Genomic DNA, 27,430 nt, shown 5'->3' on the forward strand with positions numbered 1-27,430 from the left:
TTTGGGGCTTAAACATATTTAAATTATCAGTCTATCTTCAAGTAATATTATACTACTTCATGTATAAGAATTTTATAATAGGCTACTTAAATTTCTCTCCCTTGAGCTATTGTTGTTATACATTTTTACTAATCCATTTTATTATATCTACAATACAATGTTATTATCATTATTTATAGTCAATTATCTTTTATAGAGGCTTAATAAGAAATAACATTTTAAGTATTTACCCTTGTAATTATCATCTCTAGTAACTTTCATTCCTTTGTGTAGATCTGTATTTCTATCTGGTAATATTTTCCTTCTGTATGACGGACTCTAACATTTGTAAGAGTGAGTTTGCTGCTGCTGCTAAGCTGCTTCAGTCGTGTCTGACTCTGTGCGACTCCACAGACGGCAGCCCACCAGGCTCCCCCGTCCCTGGGATTCTCCAGGCAAGAACACTGGAGTGGGTTGCCATTTCCTTCTCCAATGCATGAAAGTGAAAAGTGAAAGTGAAGTTGCTCAGTTGTGTCCGACTCTTGGCAGCCTACCAGGCTCCTCCATCCATGGGATTTTCCAGGCAAGAGTACTTCTTCAAAGAGTGAGTTTACTAGTGATGAATTCCTTCAGTTTTTATGCATCTGAAAATAACTCTATTTTTCCTTCATTTTGGAAGATCTTTTTGCTGGATATAAAATTCATGGATGATAGTTTTCTTTTGATACTTTGAAGATTTTATTTAACTTTCTTCTTGTTTGCATTATTTCAAGAAAATATAATGTCATTCTTATCTTAGTTTCCCTGCACATAAAGTGTCTTTTTTCCTCTGGCTGCTTTGAAGATGTTCTCTATCACTAGTTTTGATAATTTATGACATGCCTTAGTATAATTTTATTCATGTCTTTTTTTTAAGGAGATTCATTTAGCTTTCTGAATCTGGAGATTTTTAGTTTTCCTCAACTGAACAATTTTTTGCCATTTTATCTTCAAATGCTTTTCCAGTTCTCCATCTCTTTTCTTTTGGATAGTCTAATTACATGGTCTATGATGTTATCCCTTGCTTCACTGATCTCTTTTTCATATTTTTAAAATACTTTTTTTCTGTGTGTTTCATTTTAGGTATCTTCTACTGCTATGTTTTCATATTTATTCATCTTTTCTTCCACCATTAATCCCATCTAGTGTATTTTTCATTTTGCTCAATGTCTTTTTTTATATACTTCAAGTCTCTGCTTAACTTTCAAACATATAGAACATAATTAAAATAACTGTTTTAATGTTTTAATCTGCTATTCTAAGATCTGCAAAGGTTCTAAGTCTGTTTCAATTGGTTGATTAGTCTGTTCATTATTAGTTATGCTTTCCTGCCTCCTTATACGCCTGAGAATCTTTGACTAGATGCCAGGCATTTGACTTTTACCTGTTAGGTGCTGGATATTTTTGCATTCTCTTCTTGTGCTGTGTTCCCAGATGAAGTTAATTTACTTGGAAACAATTTAATCACACTGAGTCTTGCTTTTTAGTTTGTTAGGCAGATTCAAAGCATGCTCATCCTAAAGCTAATCATTTCCCACTACTGAGCAGGATCTTCCCAACTATTCCACATGAATTATGAGATTTTCCAGTCTAGCTGGTGGAATCAGGCACTATTCCCAGTCTTGTGTGAGCACTAGGCTCTATCCTTTTACTATCCTTTAATCCTTTCAGACAGTGTTTCCCTTGGCTTTGGATGCTCACATGCATATACAGAGCAACAGTACTTTGATGAATACTTGAAGGGGGTTCTCTGCAGTTTTCTTTCTGTGCCCCATTCTCTTCTCCGGTACTCTGTCCTGCAGATTCTATCCCTGGGTTCTCAGTTCCATCTCCCTAATTTGATAGGGAATCTCTCAGGCTTAGTCTGGGTTCTCTTTCCCTGGGCCATGGTCTCAAACTATTGTAAAGCAGTAAATCATAAGAGGCTCAACTAATTTGTTTTTTTCTCTCTCAGAGATCACTGTTCTTGGCTGCCTGATCTTCAGTAACTTGAAAACCATTATTTCATATATTTTGTCTTTTAAAATTATTTCAGGTAGAAATATGAATTCAGTTCCTATTATTTCAGATGAGCAAAGTCCTATTTTGTACTTTTATTTAGACAACATTCAAACTCAAAGTGAAATGTTGACAGTTTGTGGAAACAACAATTGAATACTAAGAAGGAGGGAGATATAAACCATTTCCTGATGTGCAGCTCTATTTAGCAGCAGTAGCCATCTCTGCTTACTACCCTCATCATGTACTGATAGTCAATATCATCTGTGCATTGTATGGGGAACTTAATCCTACGTGGGAAGCTCTAAATGACCTCCAATGAACTCCTAACATACTCCACAATGGGAGTCAATGCCAACATTTTTATGGAAAGATAAGATTGTGGCAGGGGAGCTGAATTCAGAGATATGAATACTGCTCCACTTTCAAGAGTTGTCTAAGGGCTATAACTCTGTTTCCTATCTGCCTGAACTAAGATCTGTAGTAAAAATTAGCAACTGTTTTCAGTAACACAGAATATCTTCAAGGAGGTGAAGAAGGAAAAGGTGTTACTTGGGAAATTGGGGAGAATTGGGGAGAACGTTTAAAACTCACAGCTGAGTTTTAAGTCTTGAAGTTATATTCTTCCCATAGAAGTTTATTCTGGGGACTTTAGGTGAGAAGCCCAAAGGCTCCCACTTCATGTTTTGCTTGTCTAAGGACCAGAAAAACTACTTGCCTCCCACCTTCTAAAGATGCTGAGAATCAATTACCTGCTTGAAGCAATGGATAGGCGCTGGGACTGAACATGTTTCTTTTAGGTATTTGTCCCAGGTAAAATGACCTGCAAAGGAAATAAAAATCTCTATCACAGTCAACTTCCTAAAAATGCTTTCAAGATGTAATCTACCCTAAACATTAGGCTATTTTCAGACTTGTCTGGAGCATAAGAAAACTTACACGGCCCTGTTTGGACTCAAAGAAGTATATTAGGGGAAGAACTGAGATGACCTGAGTGGATCATTTTAGATCAGCGTTTTTTGAATCACCGTCTAGATGACCTAAGGAATATTTCAAGCCAGTCTTTAAAATGATCCAAAATGTTACACCAAGTCATACCAGTGTCTCAAAGAAGTATTCAGGAAGCTCATGGAAAACAGAACAGAAGAGGCACAAAGTGGGTGGGAAGATTCCTTCTGAACAATCTGACTCCTGTAAAGGTCCCTTATTGCCATCAAATAACTGATTTTAACACCCAACATGGCAGAATCCCACCATCTCAGCTCAGAAAGAAAAAAGAAGCAGCTATCTTGAGACCATGGGTAAGAGGAGTTGTTGGGGGCAGGAAAAGCCAGAATGAGATTATACTTGAATCCTCACTCTAAAAGATGTTTCTCTCTCACTCACCTCAACCCTCTCCTATTCCAGTCACCGTTGCATTGCTCTGAGGTGCAAAATGACCAAGGTTTGTTAATTTAGAGAAAAGTAGATCCTCAGTAGCATTTCTAATGACAGTAGTTAAGAATAAGTTGGCAAATTTACAGAATCTTTGTAGCCTCTTGAAGTGGCCCTTGTGAAGTCGCTCAGTCATGTCTGACTCTTTACGAAGCCATGGACTGTAGCCTACCAGGTTCCTCCGTCCATGGGATTCTCCAGGCAAGAGTACTGGAGTGGGTTGCCATTTCCTTCTCCAGGGGATCTTCCCGATCCAGGGATCGAACTCTGGTCTCCTGCATTCCAGGCAGACACTTTAACCTCTGAGCCACCAGGGAATGCTGAAGTGGCCCTTAAGGTCTCTCAAAGTTTGAGGAACACTGTGCTAGAGAAATAATCTTTAAGGTGACAGTGACCTGGGTCAGGGAAAACATTTTAAAGGATAGGTTATTAAACACATATCTAAAAATAAATAAATAAATAAATAAACACATATCTTACTGAACCACAAAAGATTACCAGGTTCATTATTAAAGGTTAAATCAATTACAAATATCCCCCTAATACCCACCTAGAGGTGACCCCATGATGGAGCAGGTAAGGTCCCAGAGACTTTCACAAGCTAAAACACTGTAGCAAACCAGCATTTCTTGAAGTTTCCTCTGCAGTGGAGCAGCATAGGGCCCCTTTGGGCCATGAAAAAAGCACTAGATGCTGGGAATAAAAATGAGTCATGGAATGATGAAATCTCAGTCACTCCAAAGATGCTGCCAAGACTTTATACTCTATTGACTTTATAGCTTCTGTTTTAAAACTGGTTCCTTTCCCACAATCCTAACCAAGCCAAATAGATTTGGCCAGAAATCACAGTCAGTTCTGAACTGTTTAATGAACTGGCTGATGACTGCGTGTGTGCATGCTAAGTTGCTTTAGTCCTGTCGGACTCTTTGCAACCCTATGGACTGGTGCCTGCCAGGCTCCTCTGTCCATGGGAGTCTCCAGCAATAATACTGGAGTGGATTGCCATGCCTTCTTCCAGGTGATCTTCCTGACCCAGGGATTGAACCCTAGTCTCTTGCATTGGCAAGGACATTCTTTAGCACCAGCGCCACCTGGTAGCCATCCCCTTTAGTCAATAAATAATTAATCATTTTGAATAGACAGTCAAGGGTAAATGAGGTATTTCCTTAAGTCAAGATTTAAATAGCTTATTAGAATTTAATAAAGAGTTTGCTCTTAGCCGAGATAGCTTTTAAAGCAAAGAGTTTCATCACTATTGGCTGTTAGAAAAAGAAAACATCAAGAATTATTATTCCATTCTTGCAAATAAATAAGTCAAATAGTAAGTCTTGGATTTGACTAGGCTGCACCTCTTGAACTCTAACACGTACAGCAGTTCTACCCACTAAAACTTTCTCTGATAACAGAAATGTTCTGCATCTATGCTGACCAGTAAGATAGCCAACAGCCACATGCCACTATTAAACATGTGAAGTGTGGCTAGTGTGAGTGAGAAATTAGATTTTAAATGGTATTTAACTTTAATGTAAATTTAAATACCTATATGGGGATTACTGTAGAAGGCAGTACGGAAGAAGTTAGGTCAGTTCTGAGTTGCTTGTTACTGTTTTGAGTTCTGACCAAAAACACCCAAGAGACTTTGGCTTTAAGATGTAATTACAGCAGCATCAGGGTACCAAAATAATTAGGGTACTATAGTTCTATATTACACACAACAACTATGGTAGTCAATTCCTATTACATAGGTTAAGAAATCCCACATCTTCCCATTTACTATCAACTGAAAGAAAAAGAACCTCTCTGTTAAAAGCAGTTCATCCACTGAGGGTTCACTAGCTTCAACCATACCTAGATTAGTATTTTTTCTTAAATTTGACTGCTTAGGCTGTTTATTGTTTACTATTAATCAGGTAAGCTGCAAAATAAGTTAATTTTTATGGACTCACTAAGAATATCTGAGCACCTATTATAATGCTCATAATGAAGCCAAACATCAAACCTACCACACTGCCGAGCACTAAAAACACCACAAGAGGAGTAGGCCAGGCAACAAAGTATAGATCGGGGCTGGCAAATTTTCTGTAAGGGACCAGACAGAAAAAATTTTACTCTTTGTAGGCCATTCGGTCTCTGTCACAAATACTGAACTTGTACATGGTAGCATGAAAACAGCCACAGGCAATATGTAAATGAGTGAGCATGGCTGTGTTTCACTAAAACCTTATTTATAAAAACTGGCAGTGGGTTGCATTTGGCCCCTAAATAGCAGTCTGTCAAATCTTGGGATATAATATCATTCTCAAATGCTACTTACCATAAAAATATACTACATAATTTTTCTAACTTCTTTTCACAGTTCTGAGACCATCTTCAGAGGTTCTCATTCAGTAATCTCTTGAGTGTGGTCTGAGAATCTGTATTTTCAACGCCTTCCTAGGTAATACTGATTAAATTCCATGCCTAGAAACTAATGGGATAATTAAAAGAATGTGATGTTGCGAGTTAGAAGATGGTGGTTGAAGTCCTGTTTCTATAGTTAACTGCTACTGCTACTGCTGCTAAATCGCTTCAGTTGTGTCCGACTCTGAGTGACCTCACAGACAGTAGCCCGCCAGGCTCCTCTGTCCCTGGGATTCTCCAGGCAAGAATACTGGAGTGGGTTGCCATTTCCTTCTCCAATGCATGCATGCATGCTAAGTCACTTCAGTCGTGTCTGACTCTGTGCGACCCCATGGACAGCAGCCCACCAGGCTCCTCTATCCACAGGATTCTCTAGGCAAAAATACTGGAGTGGGTTGCCATTTCCTATCTTGAATAAACTACTTAATCCTTCCAAGCATCAGTTCATTTATCTGAAAGAGACATAATATCCCATAAGATTATACACACACTCCTTCATTCAATAAATACTTATTAACCTCCTTCCAAGTGCAAAAGCACAGTGCTAAATATCAGGGGAACAAGATAGACATGGCTCTGAAATTCATGGAGCCTACAGTTTAGAGATAAGCAAAAGTAGTAAATTAAGTAATAATACAAATAATCTGCCACAATTATGATAAATTTAAGTTAATGAGGTAGTACAGATTGCCTTGAGAATGCAGAACAGGGAAATCTAATTCATACTTGGGTCAAGATTACTGTGAAGACTGACATTATTAACTAGTATAGTACTTTGAAATATCTGGAGTGATTTCAATTATTCATTCAAATGATGTTTGAGTATCCTGTATGTGCCAGGCACTTCTTCTAAATGCTAGGATAAGGCAGGAAGTCCCTGCCCTTGTGGAATTTACATTCCAGTGCATAATGAGGCACAATTAACACAAAGTCAAATAAATAAGGTAGTAAATGGTAAGTATTTGAAGGACATAAAATAATGATATGTGACAGAGACTGGGAATCATCTTAGATGGTGAAATTACAGACAGATGCTCTAGGCAGGAAACATTTGGGCTGAAACTTTATAGATGAGAGACAGTCAGTCATCTCATTTATACTGCTGAATAATACTTAAGAAAGTATTTTATAAACTCTAACATACATACTACCATATGACAGTTATATCTATTATTAGGAAATAAGATTGGCTTAAAACTCAACATTCAAAAAGCTAAGGTTATGGCATCCGGTCCCATCACTTCATGGCAAATAGATGGAGAAACAACTGAAACAATGAGAGACTTTATTTTTGGGGACTCCAAAATCACCACAGACGGTGACTGCAGCCATGAAATTAAAAGATGCTTGCTCCTTGGAAGAAAAGCTATGGCAAACCTAGACAGCATATTAAAAAGCAGAGATATTACTTTGCCAACAAAGGTCCATCTAGTCAAAGCTATGGCCTTTCCAGTAGTCATGTATAAGAGTTGGCCAATAAGGAAGGCTGAGCGCCAAAGAATTGATGCTTTCAACTGTGGTGCTGGAAAGGACTCTCAAGAATCCCTTGGACTGCAAGATCAAACCATCCAATCCTAAAGGAAATCAACCCTGAATATTCATTGGAAGGACTGATGTTGAAGCTGAAGCTCCAATACTTCGGCCACCTGATGCGAAAAACCAACTCATTAGAAAAGACCCTGATGCTAGGAAAGATCGAAGGCAGGAGGAAAGGGGGACAACAGAGAACAAGATGGTTGGACGGCATCACCACTTCAATGGAGATGAGTCTGAGCAAGCTAGGGGAGATGGCGAAGGGCAGGGAAGCCTGGCGTGCTGCAGTCCATGGGGTTGCAAAGAGTCAGACATGAACGAGCGAGTGAACAACAACAACAAAGATTGCTGCCCTGAAGGGATTTATAACTACATACAAATACTTTAAAAATTAACAGTTCTCTAAATTGTAAAACACAAAAGATCCACCAGTTGAACGCATGAATTCCTTTCTCTAATATTCACTCATTCAACAAATATTTACTGTGCAACTACTATATGCCAAGCTCAATTCCAGGCACAGGTGATACACAGCAAAGAACAAAACAGCCAAAATCTCTGCCCACATGGAGCTTACATTTAAGAGGGAAGAGACACAATAAATAAATAAACATAATTCAATTGATCCAGAAAGTTACAGAGAAACCACATAATAACTGTACAATTTCTGGCCCTTTTCAAATAAGGAAAAAATAAAGCAAGGTAGGAGAGGAAAAGAGTGCTGAGAGTATGTATGATATTTTAGGAAGGATGGTCAAGAAAGGGATCTTGATGAGGTGATATAAAAGCTGAGACCTGAATGGTCCCTCCAGCCTCTAGTTAAATAATTCCAACGATGAGAAATTTATTATTCAGCTATGGTGCAACAGCACAAATGGATTATTTTAACCATTAGAATCAGCCAAAGTCTACCTTCTTCTAAATCTTTACCTACTGACATTAGACATAATATACCTAATCCCCTAAATATGTCCCAAATCCCTCAACGGCTCCTAATTGAAAATGGTTACCTCAGGCATTTCCATTCATGCTGGCTACTGTTCTGTCCACATTCCTCTACAAGAACTCTATTTAGTTCCATCTAAAGTGTGGAACCCAAATCCTTTAGAGCAATAAAGATAGTCAGAGTCTTTATTTTTGGCCATGCTGTGCAGCATGTGGGGTCTTAGTTCCCCAACCAGGGATTGAACCTGTGCCCCTGATTTGGAAGCTCAGAGTCTAAACCCTGGACTGCCAGAGAAGTCCATTTTATGAACTTTAAAAACCTTCACTGTTTAACCCAGTACCTGAAACTTGAGACAGGCACCATAAAAGTTTGAAAAGTGAGTGAATGAAAATAAGCAAGCCAGTAACGGTCCTACTCTTTTCTGGACTAGTGAAATCACACCCGGGAAATTAAACATTATGGGAACTAGTCCTTGAGAGGGACAGAACAAAGCAACACCTAAATGGTGACCCAAATGATCAAGAGAAACAAAACCATGTCACATGAGGACCAGCTAAATGAAGAAGCAACATTTAGCATGAAAGTCTTACAGCCATTTCTTTATCCATCCATCCAACAAGTATTTATAGTGTGGATCAAGGAACAGTGCTGGAGATACAACCATAATCAAAATATTGTCTTGCCTTAACAAAGCTTCAACTTAAGGCTTCCAAGTTAAAATGTAAAAGGATAAGCAAGGAGTTAGCCAAAGAGAGACCTGTTGTTTCAGACAGGAAGAAAAGCATGTATCAGGGCCCAGAAATGAAAAAAAGCAGTTCTCAAACCTGAATCTTTCAGTATGGCTACAGGGTAGATAGAAATGGTTTTAGAAAAGAGGTTGTCAATAAAAGCAGTGTTTGGGTTTCAGAGTCTCATATGCAACACTAAGGAGAAGAGGAAGCACAAAAGGGTTTATAAGAAAAAGCATCCTGTCTACAATGTGAAGAACGGACTGGAGGAGGGTAAGGCTGGAGGTAGGAAGCTTTTTTATTAGAAAGCTTTTCTAATAAACTAGCTATGAGATGATGGGTGCTTAAACTAGGAAATGTAACAGAATGGCAGTGAGAAAGCAGTCCTTAGAGCTGCTTTCAAATAACTAGAGGCTGGTCAGAGAAAACCTGGCTAAACCTATACATATGGCTCTGAAAGTTATAAGTAGGACTAATAGAATTGACAAAGAAACAGATTTTGGCCCAAAAAATATTTGTTTAAACATGAGTGACTTGCTTGAGGAGGTTTTAAGTCCCTAACAACTTTGGGGAAAGTTCAGGACAAGACATTTTACAAGAAATAAAAAATGTTGGAATTTTGAAATGCAGGCCAAGGTAGATTTTTCAAGGCCTCTTCCAAACTCTGAGACTCTAAAAATCTACTGAATTTTCTTTCAGTGTGGTATTTTAGGCTACTCTCTATGCCTGATGGACAAAATGAAATGCCCAAGATTACTTTATCAGAGACTCTGCCTGACTTCACTACCTCTACTCCCACAACAAGAAACATACTTTCACATTTTAACATCATTTTATGTAAATATTTTAAACTGAATATCCACTTTTCACAATTCTGTCAACAAAACAGGTTGTTTACAACATACCTTAAATATCACTGAACTAGAACTGTTATCATCATTCAAATTAGCAACAAATCCCCAAACTGCAGCAGCTATCACTGAGTACCTTCTGTTTGTCTGCACCATGCCATACTATGTTCAATATTTCCCCTGTTAATTATAACCCGAAAAGTAGGTTTTATTCTCATCTTAAAGATGAGGAAATGGACTCAGAAAGATCAAGTATTTTTTCTGAAGTCACAAAACTGGTTAGTGAGGAAAAGGAATATGAACCCTGTCTTATGCCATGCTTTTTAAACCACACACCAGTACCTTAGAAAGCATGAGCAAAGTTTTAAGGAAAAATAAAAAGTGACGATCATTTATTGTTTATCAAGTATCAGGCCCTTTACCTGCATTATTTCATTTCATTCATTTCTTCAGCTCATAATAATAGAATGCTTCACTTCAAAGAATGTCACAAGATTTGACTTAAAAGGCTGAGGATAGTTGTTGAACAAATGAAAATAATAATCCTCCAAAGTTGAAAAGTATTTGAGAGTTTTTAAGATGTTTTCACATCCATTAGTTCATATAATCTTCTTAATAACCCTGTGAAGTAGGTAGAAAGGGATTATTATCCCCATTTACAAATCAGAAAACCAAGGATTAGTGTCACAAACTTACTAAATGGCAAAGTTGGCCTTCAAAGAATCCAGGAATTCTGACTTCTAGTCTAGTGTTCTACTACTTTACATCACCATCTTTGTCAGTGGGCCATGAAAGTAATATGTTGTCAGAAGAAAAGGAAAGAGGGAGCAAATGGAAAATGATGATAATAGGACTGAACACAGGAAGTTGCGGTAACAAAATATGTAAAAATACTTCAACAAAAACTGATAAAGGTATCAGGATATCAATATTTAAATAAAATGCAGGATTTTAAAGAATGCTTAAGAAGTTAAGACTGACATTTACGTAGGAACTTGGAAAGCTGACTGAAAAATATTGCCATTAGTTTCATTTCTGAAATCCTAGTCCTGAAGTACACTATTCAGGGATGAAAACCAAATGCAGTACCAGGCTGACTCCTGTTATTTGACATCTTAATATTTTGGGTTTTATTTAGTTAAAAAAAAAAACTTATAAAATCTTTAGGTTTAATTTCAGTTCAATATATCTCATGAATAATTTCTTTTGGGAAAATGCCATCAAACTCTGATTTACGGACAAAGGGGCTTTGTTTTAGCTCTAGATTTAATGAATTAATAAGAAGTAACTTGCAGTTTGGTTTCACTTCCCATTCCTTATTGTACTCATGTAATTAACCACCCTTTTCCCTTTCGTTAGCTTAGTCTGTGGCCTCCTGATAAGGAAGTCTGACAGGACAGCAAAGGAGAACTGCATGGGCTCATTAGGCAGACAAGAGCACAGGATTCACGAGCTCATGAGACAAAGACACATGAATTCTTTTCCTAGTTACTATCTAATCCCTGGCTCAGTGATTTCCCATATTTAACAGAAACACAAGAAAAATATCTTACCTAGCTCCAAGATGTCGGTAGTTTCTATTAAAGAAAAAATTGTTACAACATAAGTCATCATGAAAAACACACCAAAATGACAGAACAGTGAGATTCTGGGGTAAAATGAGGGCTTGACAGTTTGTATAGTTCAATTCTCTCATTTTAGAAGATACTAAGTTTATTACTAGTAGTTGCGGAAGTATACCACTCAATTCTGCCTTATTAAAAACTGGATATCCAGAGAGGCTAAATAACTGTACCTAAAGCTAATCTGGGATTGTCTGAACTCACAATCTAAATTTCCTGATTTCATGCTCAAACCAATGTATATTGCGTTTGACAGATACCTCTACAAATTATATTTGCTTGTGTTTTAACCTGTGAGTTCTTGGTATACTCAGACCTCCAAAAAAAGAGGCTTTGTGTTAAGAGATGTCAAATTAAATTTTTCTATGCTAAATACAGCTTTTTTTCTTACCTTGATATTGGGATGCAGACTCTGATAGATGACCATATTTATGTTTTCTAACATCATTCCAGTCTATTACTGCAGGAAGAGAGAAAACAGTCATGTGGAAAGAAAGTAAAAGTTTCAGTACTTCTCCAATTTAGCAGTATATTGCGACAGTTTTTGCTAAAGTAATCTACTTTTGAGATTCTAGTCTAAAGAAATAACCCAACGTCTAGAAAAAGAGATTTCATTCAAAAAACTTTAGTATTCTTTATAATAACTAAAAGTTGGGGTAGAAGGGGTGCTTAGATGTTCAACACAGAAGACTGATTAAGATACTGAAATACATTTGTTATTTGACAAAGTATTTTGCAGCTGTTAAATTTTTACAAGTCTAAGTGGGAAAATGTTTGAGTTAATGTTATCTGGTAAGATAAAGGATTAAAAAATATATGCAAGGAATAACCACAATTACATAAAAAACTGAAAGACAAAGAACACCTATGTTACAGGCTGCATTGTGTTCTCCCAGAATTCATACTGAAGTAATCATTTCTCAGTACTTCAGGCGACTTTGGAAGTAGGGTCTATGAAGAAATAAGTTAAAGTGAGATCTAATTTTAGAGTGGACTCTAATCCGACATGACTGGTGCCCTTATAAGAGGAGGAAACTGTGGACACAGACAACGGCAGGGAAAAGACTATGTGAAGGCACAGGGAGAAGACAGACATTTACAGGCCAAAGGGAAAAACAGCCCTGCTGACACCTTGCTCTTGCTCTTGTAGCCTCCAGAACTGTGAGAAAATGTCTGTTGTTTAAATCACCCAGTCTGTAGCCTTTGTTATAGAAGGTCTATCTAGTAAACTAAAACGACCCTTAAAATTATCACTAGAAAAAAAAAGAAGTAAACAAAGCAAAGATAAACAACTGGTTATCTTTGGGTGGTGGTACTGTTTTTCTCCCCTTTCTAATTTCAAATATTTTCAGATTTTTTTTATACAGAGTACCAGTTCAGTTCAGTCGCTCAGTCATGTCCGACTCTTTGCGAGCTCATGAACCACAGCACGCCAGGTCTCCCTGTCCATCACCAACTCCTGGAGTCCACCCAAACCCTTGTCCATCGAGTCGGAGATGCCATCCAACCATCTCATCTTCTGTTGTCCCCTTCTCCTCCTGCCCTCAATCTTTCCCAGCATCAGGGTCATTACTTATATAATAGAAATATATTTTCCTTGCTTAAAAATTCAGATTCATCTACTGACCCCAGTACTTTCTTACCATTATTTACCCATCTTCTTTACCACTGAATGGTATCACTTTTTTTTTAACCATTATTTACCCATCTACCCACTTCTCTTCTTACTCAGCTCAGATTTAAGGTCCCGCACTAAAATCACTCCCTGACCACGTCTTCAACTCCTTCACACCTGTTCTTGTTTTTGTTTTGTTTTTCTGTTAAACTTGACTACTAAAGCCTCAACCCTAACTTGGCTAAAACCACTTATCTGCCTGTATCACGCCTACCCCAACAGATCACAAGTGCTAAAGAAAAACAAGTGGAACCTTACTGGTCTCACCATAAACTCATGGCTACAATCTCAATGCTAATTATCACTGTCTAGGAATCAAACCACATTTCCCTACCATGCTTCCTTTTCTCCTTTCCAAAAATATAAATTCACGTATTCTTCTCTCTAATGCTGAAGAAGCTGAAGCTGAACAATTCTATGAAGATCTACAAGATTCTTTAGAACTCATACCAAAAAAAGATGTCCTTTTTATCACAGGGGACTAGAATGCAAAAGTAGGAAGTCAAAAAATACCTGAAATAACAGGCAAGTTTGGCCTTGGAGTACAAAATGAAGCAGGGCAAAGGCTAACAGAGTTTTGTTACAACAAACACCCTCTTCCATGAACAAAAGAAACGACTATACATGGACATCACCAGGTGGTCAGTACCAAAATCTGATTTTATTTACTCTTTTTGCAGTCGAAGATGGTGTAGCTCTATACAGTCAGCAAAAAAAAAAAAAAAAAAGAAAGAAAGAAAGAACTGGAGCTGACTGTGGCTCAAATCATCAGCTCCTTATTGCAAAATTCAGGTTCAAGTTGAGAAAGTAGGGAAAACCACTAGGCCATTCAATTATGACCTAAATCAAATCCTTTATGATTACACAGTAGAGGTGATGAACAGATTCAAGGGACCAGATCTGGCAGACAGACTGCCTGAAGAACTATGGATGGAGGTTCGTAACACTGTGCAGGAGGTGATGACCAAAACCATCCCCAAGAAAAAGAAATGAAAGAAGGCAAAGTGGTTGTCTGAGGAGGCCTTACAAACAGCTGAGAAAGGAGGAGAAGCAAAAGACAAAGGAGAAAGGTAAAGAGAAATCCTTTAGAGTTTAGAGGGTAAAGAATGCAGAGTTGCAGAGAATAGCAAGGAGAAATTAAAATAAAAAGGCTTCTTAAGTGACCAATGCAAAGAAACAGAGGAAAACAACAGATTGGGAAAGACTAGCAATCTCTTTAAGAAAACTGGAGATACCAAGGGAACGTTTCAGGCACAATAAAGGACAAAAACAGCAAGGACATAGCAGGAGCAGAAGATGGTAAGAAAAGGTGGCAAGAATACACTGTACAAATTAAGAATTGTACAAAAAAGCTCTTAACGACGCAATGAAACATGATTATGTGGTCACTCACCTACAGCCAGACATCCTGAAGTGTGAGATCAAGTGGGCCTCAGGAGCATTACTATGAACAGTGCTAGTGGAGGTGATGGAATTCCAGCTGAACTATTTCAAATCTTAAAAGATGATGTTGTTAAAGTGTTGCACTCATTATGCCAGCAAATTTGGAAAACTCAGCAGTGACCACAGGACTGGAAAAGGTCAGTTTTCATTTCAATCCCAAAGAAAAGCAATGCCAAAGAATGTTCAAATTACTGTATAATTGTACTCATTCCAAGATTTTGCCTAAAATCCATCAGGTAAGGCTTCAGCAGTATGTGAACTGAAAACTTCCAGGTGTTCAAGCTGGATTTAGAAAAGGCAGAGGAACCAGAGATCAGATTGCCAACATATGCAGGATCATAGAAAAAGCAACGGGATTCCAGAAAAACATCTGTTTCTGCTTCATTGACTATGCTAAAGACTTCAACTGTATAGATCACAACAAACTGTAATATTCTTAAAGAGATGGGAATACCAGATCACCTTACCTGCCTCCTGAGAAACCTGTATGCAGGAAAAGAAGCAACAGTTAGAACCGGACATGGAACAACGAACTGGTTCAAAATTGGGAAAGGAGTATGTTAAGGCTGTATATTGTCACCCTGCTTATTTAACTTATATGCAGAATACATCATGCAAAATGCCAAGCTAGATGAATCTCAAGCTGGAAACAACATTGCCAGGAGAAATATCAACAACCTCAGGTCTGCAGATGATACCACTTTAAAGGTAGAAAAGTGAAGAGGAACTAAATAGCCTCTTGATGAAGGTGAAAGAGGTGAGTGAAAATGCTGGCTTAAAACTCAACATTCAAAAAACTAAGATCATGGAATCCAGTCCCATCACTTCTTTGCAAACAGATGGGAAAAATATGGAAACAGTATTGGATTTTCTTGGGCTCCAAAATCACTGTGTAAGGTGACTGCAGCCACAAAACTAAAAGATGCTTACTCCTTGGAAGAATAGATATGTCAAACCTAGATAGTGTTTTAAAAAGCAGAGACATCACTTTGCCGACAAATGACTGTCTAGTCAAATCTATGGCTTTTCTAGTAGTCATGTATGGATGTGAGAATTGGACCATAAAGAAGGCTGAACACCAAAGAATTGACACTTTCGAACTGTGGTGCTGGAGAAGACCCTTGAGAGTCCCTTGGACTGCAAGGAGATCAAACCAATCAATCCTAAAGGAAATCAGTCCTGAATGTTCATTGGAAGGACTGATGCTGAAGCTGAAGCTCCAATACTTTGGCCATCTGATGAGAAGAGCTGACTCCCTGGAAAAGACTCTGATTTGGGAAAAACTGAGGGCAAGAGGAGAAGCGGATGACAGAGGATGAGATGGTTGGATGGCATCACTGACTCAATGAACACGAGTTTGAGGAAACTCAGGAAGATAGTGATGGAAAGAGAAGCCTGGTGTGCTGCAGTTCATGGGGTCACAAAGAGTCGGACATGACTGAGTGACTGAACTGAACTGAACTAGCGGATGAACAACAAGAACAACACAATTTTTCACTTTCTTCATATTCCAAATATTCCCTCCTTAACCTTCACTCTTAAGGGATGACATTAATTCAGGGCTTATTGAGAACAACAAAAATAAGACATGAGAACCTTCTATATGCCACACATTTCAGGAAGATTCAGACTTAATCTTGCCTAGTGGTATGTCCCCAAAGCATAATATAGTAAGCAGCGGGTATTCAGTTAGTAATTGGTAATTTAATGAATCTACTTATTCATCATTCTTTCTGACTTTTCTCCTACTTCTGTGGATGAAGCATCTCTGATTTTAAGCAACAGCCCACCCTACATTTTTGCTCCAGATCCCATTTCCTCTCATTTTCTTAAGGACTTTGCAAGTATTTCCTCTATAACAGATCATTTACATCAGTATTGTTATTACTTTGTCATCACCTATCAAAACAAACACACAAAAAAACCCAATAAATATGCTCTCCCCAACCCCTCTTAATTCCACACATACTCTTACTGCTCTTTCAATTTTTCTACTCTCTTTCATGGGAAAACTTATTTTAAGAGTTGTCTTAAAGGCAATGAATTATTGCCTCCTCCCTTCCTCATATTATGTCCTCATTTTAATAGGGCTTTTTTTTTTTCCCCTCACCACTCCACTGTGATTACTTCCAAATTCATATTTCCAGCACTGGCCTCTACTTGGAATTCTATACTTATATATACAACTACTTTCAGGCCATCTCTACATGGTTCTCAATCAGATATTTCAAACTTAGCTAAAACAGAACACCGTCTGTCAAGCTGTTCTTTTTGTCCTCCACAAACCAGTAGATGGCATCTCCATCAACTAGCTCTTCAAGCCAAAATTCTTGAAATTATCCTTGATCCCTATATTTCCTCTACATTCACATTCAATCCATCAGTAGGTTCTGTTGGGCCATATCCCAGTCCATCCACCACTCAATCTCATGATTCACAGTCTAGTTTGAGTCACTATTACCTCTTATCTGGACCATTGCGAAGTCTGCTAACTTATCCTGCTTCTACTTTTGCCCTATTCCAACTTATTCTCCACAGAAGAGTCAGAAGGAGCACACTATATCTGAGAAAGCAGATCTACAAGCAAGAGGAAGCCACTGGGAAAGAAATGGAGGTGAGGGATGGAGAGATGAGAATATCCTACTGGCCCATGGAACCTTGGCTCTGGAGGCTCAGTATACTTTTGTTTTTCATGTGGCTTGGCTGTTCAACCTGCTTAGTAATTAAAAGAATTCTAACTGTTTCAAATGTAGACATAGAAGAAAAGGTTTCTGAGAAAACACCATGATTTTAGTGTCAAGCGGAAGAGCAAGCTTGACTTAATCTCAGACAAAACAAATCATCCCAACTAAGTAAAAACCAAGGAATAAGACATAATAAACTCGAAAACTATGTTTAATCATATAGATATTTTTATCTTTAAAGATTTCTGACAAGGTTCTTAGTTTGTACAAAACTAAAATTTTGTTTAGAATCTAAACTCTGAAATTTGCAAGATATTTTTCTACTAAATTCCACTAATACTATTAAAATGTGACTATAACAAAAGGAAAGAAGGCATTACCTTCCAGAAATGACTATAAATTTTAATGACATTTAAGAAATACAAAGTGTCTAGCACAGTGCCTAACAAAGAACAAATTCATTAAATAATAAGTTTTCATTTCTTTCTTTCCTAGTAATAATCTCTAGTCTGGCTAAATTGTCATAAAAATATCTCTAGGTATTTAAAAAGCAAAAATTCCAACCTCTACTAACAATCTTGAAAATTGATGCCCACGACAAAAAGACATCATGGTTAAAAGAAAAGGATAATGAGTGACATAATTAGAAATGGGGAATTCCTTAAACTCAGTCCTTGCCAATCTCTTAACCATCCTTACCTCCAGGATAGGGTAAAAATATACTTACCACTAGGCTGCATAGTCAATAGACTACAAACTGGTCAGGAAGTTAAAAGGTTTGGGATTTACCCCTGGGTCTACCAATACCTTGCTCTGACCTCTGACAAGTCAGTTTTTCTGTATGTTAATTTTTCCATCTGTAAAATGGGGATGGGAGGAAGGGGGACACTTATTACCCTGTAAAGGACTGAGACTTTACTAGTATTAACACACTGGACTACATTACAAGAAAAGTAGGACATTTACATATAATATTTTTGCTTATTCGAATATCTCAGGGTTGGAGAGTACCTTATGGTGAGTACCTTATGTTAAGTACCACAGGTTAAATTTAAGTAAGCCTCAGTCTTCACAGAAATAAAAAATACAATATTCGCCAAATTTAGTCCCATGCAAACATCAAATTTCCAACTAATCAGGGTAAACAAGAAAATAAAAAGATACTAAAACTGCATCAAGATAGTGTCATAAACTAAATTATGCCTCCCACCCCAAGTGATATGTTGAAGTCCTAATCCCTCAATGTGACTTTATTTGCAGATAGGACTTTTACGAGCTTGTTGTACAGTATCTGTTGTGTCTGACTCTGCGACCCCATAGACTGAAGCATGCCAGGCTTCCCTGTCCTTCATTATCTCCTGAAGTTTGTTCAACTCATGTCCATTGAGTCGGTGATGCCATCCAATCATCTCATCCTCTGTCATCCTCTTCTCCTCCTGCCTTCAATCTTCTCCAGCATCAGGGTCTTTCCCAATGAGTCAGTTCTTCGCATCAGGTGCCCGAAGTATTGGAGCTTCAGCTTCAGCATCAGCCTTTCCAATGAATATTTAGGACTGATTTTCTTTAGGATTGACTGGTTTGCTCTCCTTGCAGTCCAAGGGACCCTCAAGGGTCTTCAGCATCACAGTTCAAAAGCATCAATTCTTCAGCGCTCAGCCTTCTTTATGGTCCAACTCTCACATCCATACATGGCTACTTGAAAAGCCATAGCTTTGACTAGACGGACCTTTGATAGCAAAGCAATGTCTCTGCTTTTTAATACACTGTCTAGGTTTGTCACAGATTTTCTTCCAAGGAGCAAGCATCTTTTAGTTTCATGGATGCGGTCACCAGCCACAGTGATTTTGGAATCCAAGAAAATAAAGCCTGTCGCTGTATCCACTGTTTCTTCATGTATTTGCCAGGAGGTGATGGCACCAAATGCCATGATATTAGTTTTTAGAATGTTGAGTTTTAAGCCAGTCTTTTCACTCTCCTCTTTCATCTTCATTAAGTGGCTCCTTAGCTCCTCTTCACTTTCTACCATTAGGGTGGTACCATCTGCATATCTGAGGTCATTGATATTTCTCCCAGCAATCTTGATTCCAGATTGTGCTTCATCCAGCCCCTAATTTTGCCTGATGTACTCTGCATATAAGTTAAATAAGCACAGAGATAATATACAGCCTTGAGGTACTCCTTTCGCAACTTTGAACCAGTTTGTTGTTCCATGTCCATTTCTAACTTTTCTGTTTCTTGACCTGCAGACAGGTTTCTCAGCAGGCAGGCAAGGTGGTCTGGTATTCCCATCTCTTTAAGAATTTTCCACAGTTTGTTGTGATCCATATAGTCAAAGGCTTTAGTGCAGTCAATGAAGCAGAAATTTTCTGGAATTCTCTTGCTTTTTCTATGATCCAATGAATGTTGGCAATTTGATCTCTGGTTCCTCTGCCTTTTCTAAATCCAGTTTGAACATCTGAAAGTTCTTGGTTCACATAGTGTTGAAGCCTAGCTTGAAGGATTTTGAGCATTACCTTGCTAGCATGTGAAATGAGCATAACTGTGTGGTAGTTTGAACATTCTCTGGCATTGCCTTTCTTTGGGATTGGAATGAAAACTGACATTTTCTAGTCCTGTGGCCACTGCTGAGTTTTCCAAATTTGCTGGCACACTGAGTGCAGCTCTTTAACAGCATCATCTTTTAACATTTGAAATAGCTCAGCTTGAATTCCATCACCTTCACTAGCTTTGTTTGTTGTGATGCTTCCTAAGGGCCACTTGACTTCATACTCTAGAATGTCTGGTTCTAGGTGAGTGATCACACCATCATGGTTATCTGTGTCATTAAGATATTTTTTGTACAGTTCTTCCATGTATTCTTGCCACTTCGTCTTAATATCTTCTGTTTTTGTTAGGTCCATACTTCTTCTGTCCTTTACTGTGCCCATCTTTGCATGAAATGTTCCTTTGGTATCTTTAATTTTCTCAAAGAAGTCTCCAGTCTTTCCCATCCTACTGTTTCCTCTCTTTCTATGCATTGCTCTAAAATTTAAGAAGGGTGTTTGCTATGACCAGTGCATTCTCTTGGCAAATACTGTTAGCCTTTGTGCTGCTTCATTTTGTACTCCAAGGCCAAACTTGCCTGTTACTCCTTGACTTCCTACTTTTGCATTCCAGCCCCCTATGATGAAGGACATCTTTTTTTGGTGTTAGTTCTAGAAGGTCTTGTAGTTCTTCTTGGACTGTTCAACTTCATCTTCTTTGGCATTACTGGTTGGGGCATCGACTTGGATTACTGTGATGCTGAATGGTCTGCCTTGGAGACAACCAAGATCATTCTGTCGTTTTTGAGACTGCACCTTAGTACTGCATTTCAGTCTTTTGCTGACTGTGAGCGCTACTTCATTTCTTCAAAGGGATTCTTGCCCATAGTGGTAGATATACTGGTCATCTGAATTTGCCCATTCCCATCCATTTTAGTTCACTGATTCCTAAAATGCTGATGTTCACACTTGCCATCTCCTGTTTCACCGCTTCCAATTTACCTTGATTCATGGACCTAACATTCCAGGTTCCTATGCAATATTGCTTTTACAGCACTGGACTTTACTTTTACCACCAGACACATCCACAACTGGGTATCATTTCCTCTTTGCTTCAGCCTCTTCATTCCTTCTAGAGCTGTTTCTCTTCAACAGAATACTGGACACCTACCGACCTGAGGGGTCCCATCTTTCAGTATCATATCTTTATGCCTTTTCATACTGTCTATGGGGTCTCAAGGTAAGAATGCTGAGTGGTTTGCCATTTCCTTCTCCAGTGAACCACATTTTGTCAGAGTTCTCCATCATGATCCAACAGCCTTGTGTAACTCAGTGAAACTCTAAACCATGCCGTTTAGGGCCATGCCGTGGCATGGTTTAGAGTTTCACTGAGTTACACAAGGCTGTGATCCATGTGATCATTTTAGTTAGTTTTCTACGATTGTGTTTCCCATTCTGTCTGCCCTCTGATGGATGAGGATAAGAGACTGGTGCAAACTTCCTGATGAGAGGGACTGGCTGTGGGGAAAACTGGGTCTTGCTTTGGTGGGCAGGCCATGCTCAGTAAATCTTAATCCAATTTTCTGCTGATGGATGGGGTTGTGCTCTCTCTCTGCATTTTGGCCAGAGGCAGCCCAGTCCTAGAGTCTGCAGTCACCATGGTAGGGTACAGACTTTATGGTAGGAGCAGTGGTGACCTCCTACAAGAGGATTTATACCAGCACACTACACCTCCCGGGACTGCTGCTCTCAGTCCCCCTGACCCCGTGGCAGGCCAATGTCCACCCACGTTTCCACCAAAGACTCCCCAAAACTCACAGGACTGGTATCCTAATGAAAAAGAAAAGACACCAGAGACTGACTGGTCTCTCTCTTTCTCTCAATCCAACTCTACCCCTCCACCAACACATACAGAGAAAAAGGCCAGGTGAGCACACAGTCAGAAGGCGTTCTTTCTATAAGCTGAGGGAAGCCTCACCGTAAAGCAACCCCGCTAGAATCTTGATCTTGGACATCTAGACTCAGGAACTGTGAGAAATAAGTGTTTGCTGTTTAAACTACCCCACTTTTGGTATTTTGTTACAGCAATCCAAACACACGAATAGACATGGTCATAGAACAAATGAGGCTATAGAAGTTCTTTGAGAGTACCTTGTATAACACTACTTCATTTTCAAGTTGTCTTAAAGAATCTTCATCCTTCCTTTCACTACAGTTGGATTGATGGGAAAATAGAGCATAACAAAATAAAAATAACAACAAAAAAACAAACTGGAAGTTAAAATTTTATCCTCTTTTGAATCTCAAGACTATTTTCTCTTAACAATTTTAGGCAAGTTGTTAACTCCATTGAGTCTGCTTTCAAAAAAACATCAGTAAAATAGGGATGATCATCCTAGTGCTTGCTACTTGCTTCACTAGGTTGTGAAGAGCAAATAAAAACTACGCTTTAAACGTGCATAATAAAGATAATAGGGATTATTAAAGGAAAACTTGCTCTTATCTACCTTTCTCAGGGGGAAAACTCAGATCCTGACTAACATAACGTATGTACTTACAAAAAGGACACAGGATATTAGAACCTCCTGTTACTAGTTAGCCCCTATGGATTCTCATATTCACAACTGAGTATCTGCTACAGTTACTTTTTTAAATTGGAATATAATAGCTATACAATGTTGCACTGGTTTCTGCTGTACAGTGAAGTAAATCAGCTAGTGTTCGGTCGCCCAGTCGTATCAGACTCTTTGGGACCCCATGAATTGCTGCACGCCAGGCCTCTCTGTCTGGAACAAGATCAGCTATATATATACATGTATCTCCTCTCTTGGACTTCCCTCCCACTTCCCCCATCTCACTCATCTAGATCATCACAGAGCGCTGAGTTGAGCTTCCTGTATTACACAACAGGGTCCCACTAGCGATGTATTTTCACACATGCTCGTGCCATCCCCCCAACTCCTGTGTCCACACGTCCTTTCTCTACATCTGGCTCTATTCTTGCCCTGCAAATAGTTTCATCTGTACTGTTTTTCTAGATTCTACAGATATGCATTAATATATGATATCAGTTTTTCTCTTTCTGACTTACTTCGCTCTGTATGACAACTCTGTCCTTTCTCCCTTTGGCTTCCCCTTACTGTACATTGGGATCTTTAAAAATCATGGTAATGCATTCTTTTCAGAAGTAAAAGTGCCTGTATTTATTTCAAAAGACATTTAACAACACTAGGGCTGGGGAAAGAAAAGTAACTTGAATCCTTAAAATGGATATATGGAGCCCTGAAATACTTAAGAGGGCAATCTGTGAACATCCTAGAAAACACACCCTCTTTGATTTCTAAGCAAAGAGCACAACAGCACATTCTAGCAGTATCCAAAGTAATGCTGTCCAGTAGGATTTTCTGTGATAATGGGAATGTTCTATATCAGTGTCATCCAATGGATAACCACTAGCCACACAGGGCTATTCAGCATTTGAAATGTGGCTGGTGTGACTAAAGAGTTGCATTTTTAATTATATTTAATTCCTCTTAAATTTAAATAGACATATACAGCCAGTGGCTACTGTACTGGGTAGTGTAAATCTACAGAATGTAAAGACTCCGGTATTTCAGGAAACCCTTGAGGGGAATATAATACATAATAGAAAAATCTACAAAGCTATGGAAGCATCTTTTCAAAATGTGATAAAATAATCACAATGGTTCATCCCCTGAAGCAAGAAAAAGTTGAAAACATTCTTTACATATTGAGAAGAAATTCAGTTATAAATTATTACTATATATTTACAATAGCAATACTGTAATAATTATTAATACTGTATGCTGCTGCTGCTGCTAAGTCGCTTCAGTCATGTCCAATTCTGTGCGACCCCAGAGATGGCAGCCCACCAGGCTCCACCGCCCCTGGGACCCTCCAGGCAAGAATACTGGAGTGGGTTGCCATTTCCTTCTTCAATGCATGAAAGTGAAACGTGAAAGTGAAGTCACTCAGTCGTGTCCGACTCTTGGCGACCCCATGGACTGCAGCCCACCAGGCTCCTCCGTCCATGGGATTTGCCAGGCAAGAGTACTGGAGTGGGGTGCCATTGCCTTCTCCAGTTAATATTGTATAGCTTAAAAATAATATTTTAAAGTGTTTACTCTGCACCAGATATTGTGCTAAGTATTTCAATAACATCATCTTGTATCCTCTCTGGTATATTACTTAGTCTGATATCATTACCCCTTATATTAATAGGAAATAATAATATTCAGAGAGGTTGAATACATATCTAAAAATTACAGTCAGTAGAAAGGTCAGGATCTGAACCTGAACTATGTTCTTAACTATACTGCCTTCTCCTCAAAAAACAAAAACAAAAAAGGTAACAAAAAAATAAATCTTACAAATGCTTCTGACATAAAGTAGCCCAGCTTGGACAGTCTTTCCATTTTACTATAGTAAAAACTGAAGCACTGGTGCTTATTACGTTGATCTGGATGCTAAATAATCTGAGACACAGTCTGGGATTTAATGATGTAAAACTAGATTAAATGGAGGGTGTTCACAGGTACCATGTTTCAAACACTCACAGAGCTTGGAAAATACAAAACAAGTAATGCAGGTTTATATGCACATACCAGTGAGACAGCAGGGATAGGCAGGAAGGAAAGAAAGGAGCAGGAAAGGAGAGATGTTCCCCTCAGAAATGGAAACTGGAAAACAGAAAAATCAAATGTACTTCTGAAAATACATTAAGACAACACAGAACTCCTTTAGCAGTGAAAGCAATCGTGGTTTCAATAAACCAGAAACCTATGCTGATAAGCAGAGATCAAAACAGAAAAGCTGGAAGCAGAACACCTGTCCCACTGTGGTCACGGAGCACAAGCTACAGGGGAGGTGGGAGACAGAAAAGGGACTGGTCTGGAGTGTGCCATTGATCAGCCACTCCCTCTAATTAGCAAGTACTCCTAGGGCCTCTCAGATGATTCTCTGCCTCCAGCTCTCTTTCATTTACCTCTATTTCATTCGGAGGTAAGTGTGAAGAGACAGTATTATTCCTCTGGGATATCTGTCAGAAAAGGGGGGAGGGGAAGCAAGCTAGGCAATCCCTTCCTCCAAGAGCCATAAATTCTGTCTTGTACATGTAGCAGATGTGAACAAAGAAGATGAAACAGATCTCTTCTTGGCAATCATCCCCACCCCCACTCCATCTTTTGCAATTATATATCTGCACGTGCAGACAGAATCCCAGAGAACATCAATATTTCCTTTAACAAGCAAAGCAGCTAGCAATGAATGGCTAATGAAAATGCAGAAAAGCCATAACTCCTTTTGTCTTATAGGCAGTCGTAGTAGACTTCAACTATATATAATGTTTACCCTTTGCAGAGCCTTCTGGAGGTGTGAGCCAGGGCACAGAAGAGCTAACGCTTTTTAAAATGCCTCCGACTCATGTTTCTTCAACACTGAAAAAGTTTAGTGATATCAACGGTGCCACATCATACTTTCTGGCAGACATAAACGGACCTGATATTATGAAATAAGTAATGTACAACCATCATCATCATTCTAGTGTGTATTGGGAATGAAGCAGATGACGGTACTGGATGGTCTACTCTATCAGTCAGAATACTCGAGAGGACTCTACCTGAGTTTTCTCTTCAAATCTAGGTCCTAGACTCTGAATGAGATAGAGGCACATAATCTCATTTAAAGGAAAACAAGGATAGTAAGGGTTTAAAAAACTGAGGAGATTTACCAAGAGAAGAGAAGACTCAGGGGGAGCAGGAAAGCTTTTTGCAAATATCTGGAGTGTTCTCATGAAGCTAAGAGATTTGCTTTGCTTGTTTAATAGCTGTGGGTGGAAGCTATGGGCAGATAGGCTTTGGCTCATCACTAGGAAGAACTTTCTGAAAGTTGGAGGTATCCAACAGTAGGATGCACTCTCTGGGAAGTTCAGTTCAGTTGCTCAGTCATGTCTGACTCTTCGCAACCCTATGATCCGCAGCACGCCAGGCCTCCCTGTCCATCATCAACTCCCAGAGTTCACCCAAACCCATGTCCATCAAGTCGGTGATGCCATCCAACCATCTCATCCTCTGTCATCCCCTTCACTTCCTGTCCTCAATCTTTTCCAGCATCAGGGTCTTTTCAAATGAGTCAGCTCTTTGCATCAGGTGGCTAAAGTATTGGAGTTTCAGCTTCAACATCAGTCCTTCCAATGAATACCCAGGACTCATCTCTTTTAGAATGGACTGGTTGGACCTCCTTCCAGTCCAAGGGACTCTCAAGAGTCTTCTCCAACACCACACTTCAAAAGCATCAATTCTTCGGTGTTCAGCTTTCTTTATAGTCCAAATCTCACATCCATACATGACCACTGGAAAAACCATAGCCTTGACTAGATGGACCTTTGTTGGAAAAGTAATGTCTCTGCTCTTTTAATATGCTGTCAAGGTTGGTCGTAACTTTCCTTCCAAGGAGTAAGTGTCTTTTAATTTCACGGCTGCAATCATCTGCAGTGATTTTGTAGCCCCCAAAAAATAAAGTCAGCCACTGTTTCCCCACCTATTTGCCATAAAGTGATGGGACTGGATGCCATGATGTTCGTTTTCTGAATGTTGAGCTTTAAGCCAACTTTTTCACTCTCCTCTTTTACTTTCATCAAGAGGCTCTTTAGTTCTTCTCCACTTTCTGCCATAAGGGTGGTGTCATCTGCATATCTGAGGTTATTGATATTTCTCCAGCAATCTTGATTCCAGCTTGTGCTTCTTCCAGCTCGGCGTTTCTCATGATGTACTCTGCAGAGAAGTTAAATAAGCAGGGTGACAATATACAGCCTTGACGTACACCTTTTCCTATTTGGAACCAGTCTGTTGTTCCATGTCCAGTTCTAATTGTTGCTTCCTGACCTGCATACAGGTTTCTCAAGAGGCAGGTCAGGTGGTCTGGTTTGCCCATCTCTTTCAGAATTTTCCACAGTTTATTGTGATCCACACAGTCAAAGGCTTTGGCATAGTCAATGAAGCAGAAATAGATGTTTTTCTGGAACTCTCTTGCTTTTTCCATGACCCAGTGGATGCTGGCAATTTGATCTCTGGTTCCTCTGCCTTTTCTAAAACCAGCTTGAATATCTCGAAGTTCACGGTTCACGTATTCCTGAAGACTGGCTTGGAGAATTTTGAGCATTACTTTACTAGCGTGTGAGATGAGTGCAACTGTGTGGTACTTTGAGCATTCTTTGGCATTGCCTTTCTTTGCGATTGGAATGAAAACTGACCTTTTCCAGTCCTGTGGCCACTGCTTAGTTTTCCAAATTTGCTGGCATATTAAGTGTAGCACTTTTATAGCATCACCTTCAGGATTTGAAATAGCTCAACTGGAATTCCATTACCTCCACTAGGTTTGTTCGCAGTGATGCTTCCTAAGGCTCACTTGACTTCGCATTCCAGGATGTCTGGCTCTAGGTGAGTGATCACACCATCGTGATTATCTGGGTTGTCAAGATCTTTTTTGTATAGTTCTTCTGTGTATTCTTGCCACCTCTTCTTAATATCTTCTGCTTTTGTTAGGTCCCTAACATTTC

General features: G+C 39.0%; 1 protein-coding gene across 9 annotated transcripts in view; it reads right to left on the reverse strand.

Annotated features, from left to right (window-relative positions):
* Positions 1-27,430, reverse strand: part of SCMH1 (sex comb on midleg homolog 1 (Drosophila)) — a 217,899-nt gene that overhangs the window by 125,841 nt on the left and 64,628 nt on the right. For 2 of the 9 annotated variants that reach the window (XM_018042579.1, XM_018042571.1), the window contains exons 3-6: positions 24,480-24,554; positions 11,922-11,990; positions 11,462-11,485; positions 2,769-2,839 (exon numbers count right to left, since the gene is read on the reverse strand). In XM_018042579.1, the coding sequence (XP_017898068.1) occupies positions 2,769-2,839; positions 11,462-11,485; positions 11,922-11,990; positions 24,480-24,554 (239 nt within the window). Of the gene's footprint in view, positions 1-2,768; positions 2,840-4,000; positions 4,144-5,764; positions 5,780-10,330; positions 10,530-11,461; positions 11,486-11,921; positions 11,991-24,479; positions 24,555-27,430 lie in introns of those variants that run through there. The other 7 variants (XM_018042586.1, XM_018042539.1, XM_013962931.2 and 4 more) reach the window with 6 other exon arrangements.

The sequence above is a fragment of the Capra hircus genome, chromosome 3, assembly GCF_001704415.2.
Source record: "Capra hircus breed San Clemente chromosome 3, ASM170441v1, whole genome shotgun sequence".
Lineage (NCBI taxonomy): Eukaryota > Metazoa > Chordata > Mammalia > Artiodactyla > Bovidae > Capra > Capra hircus.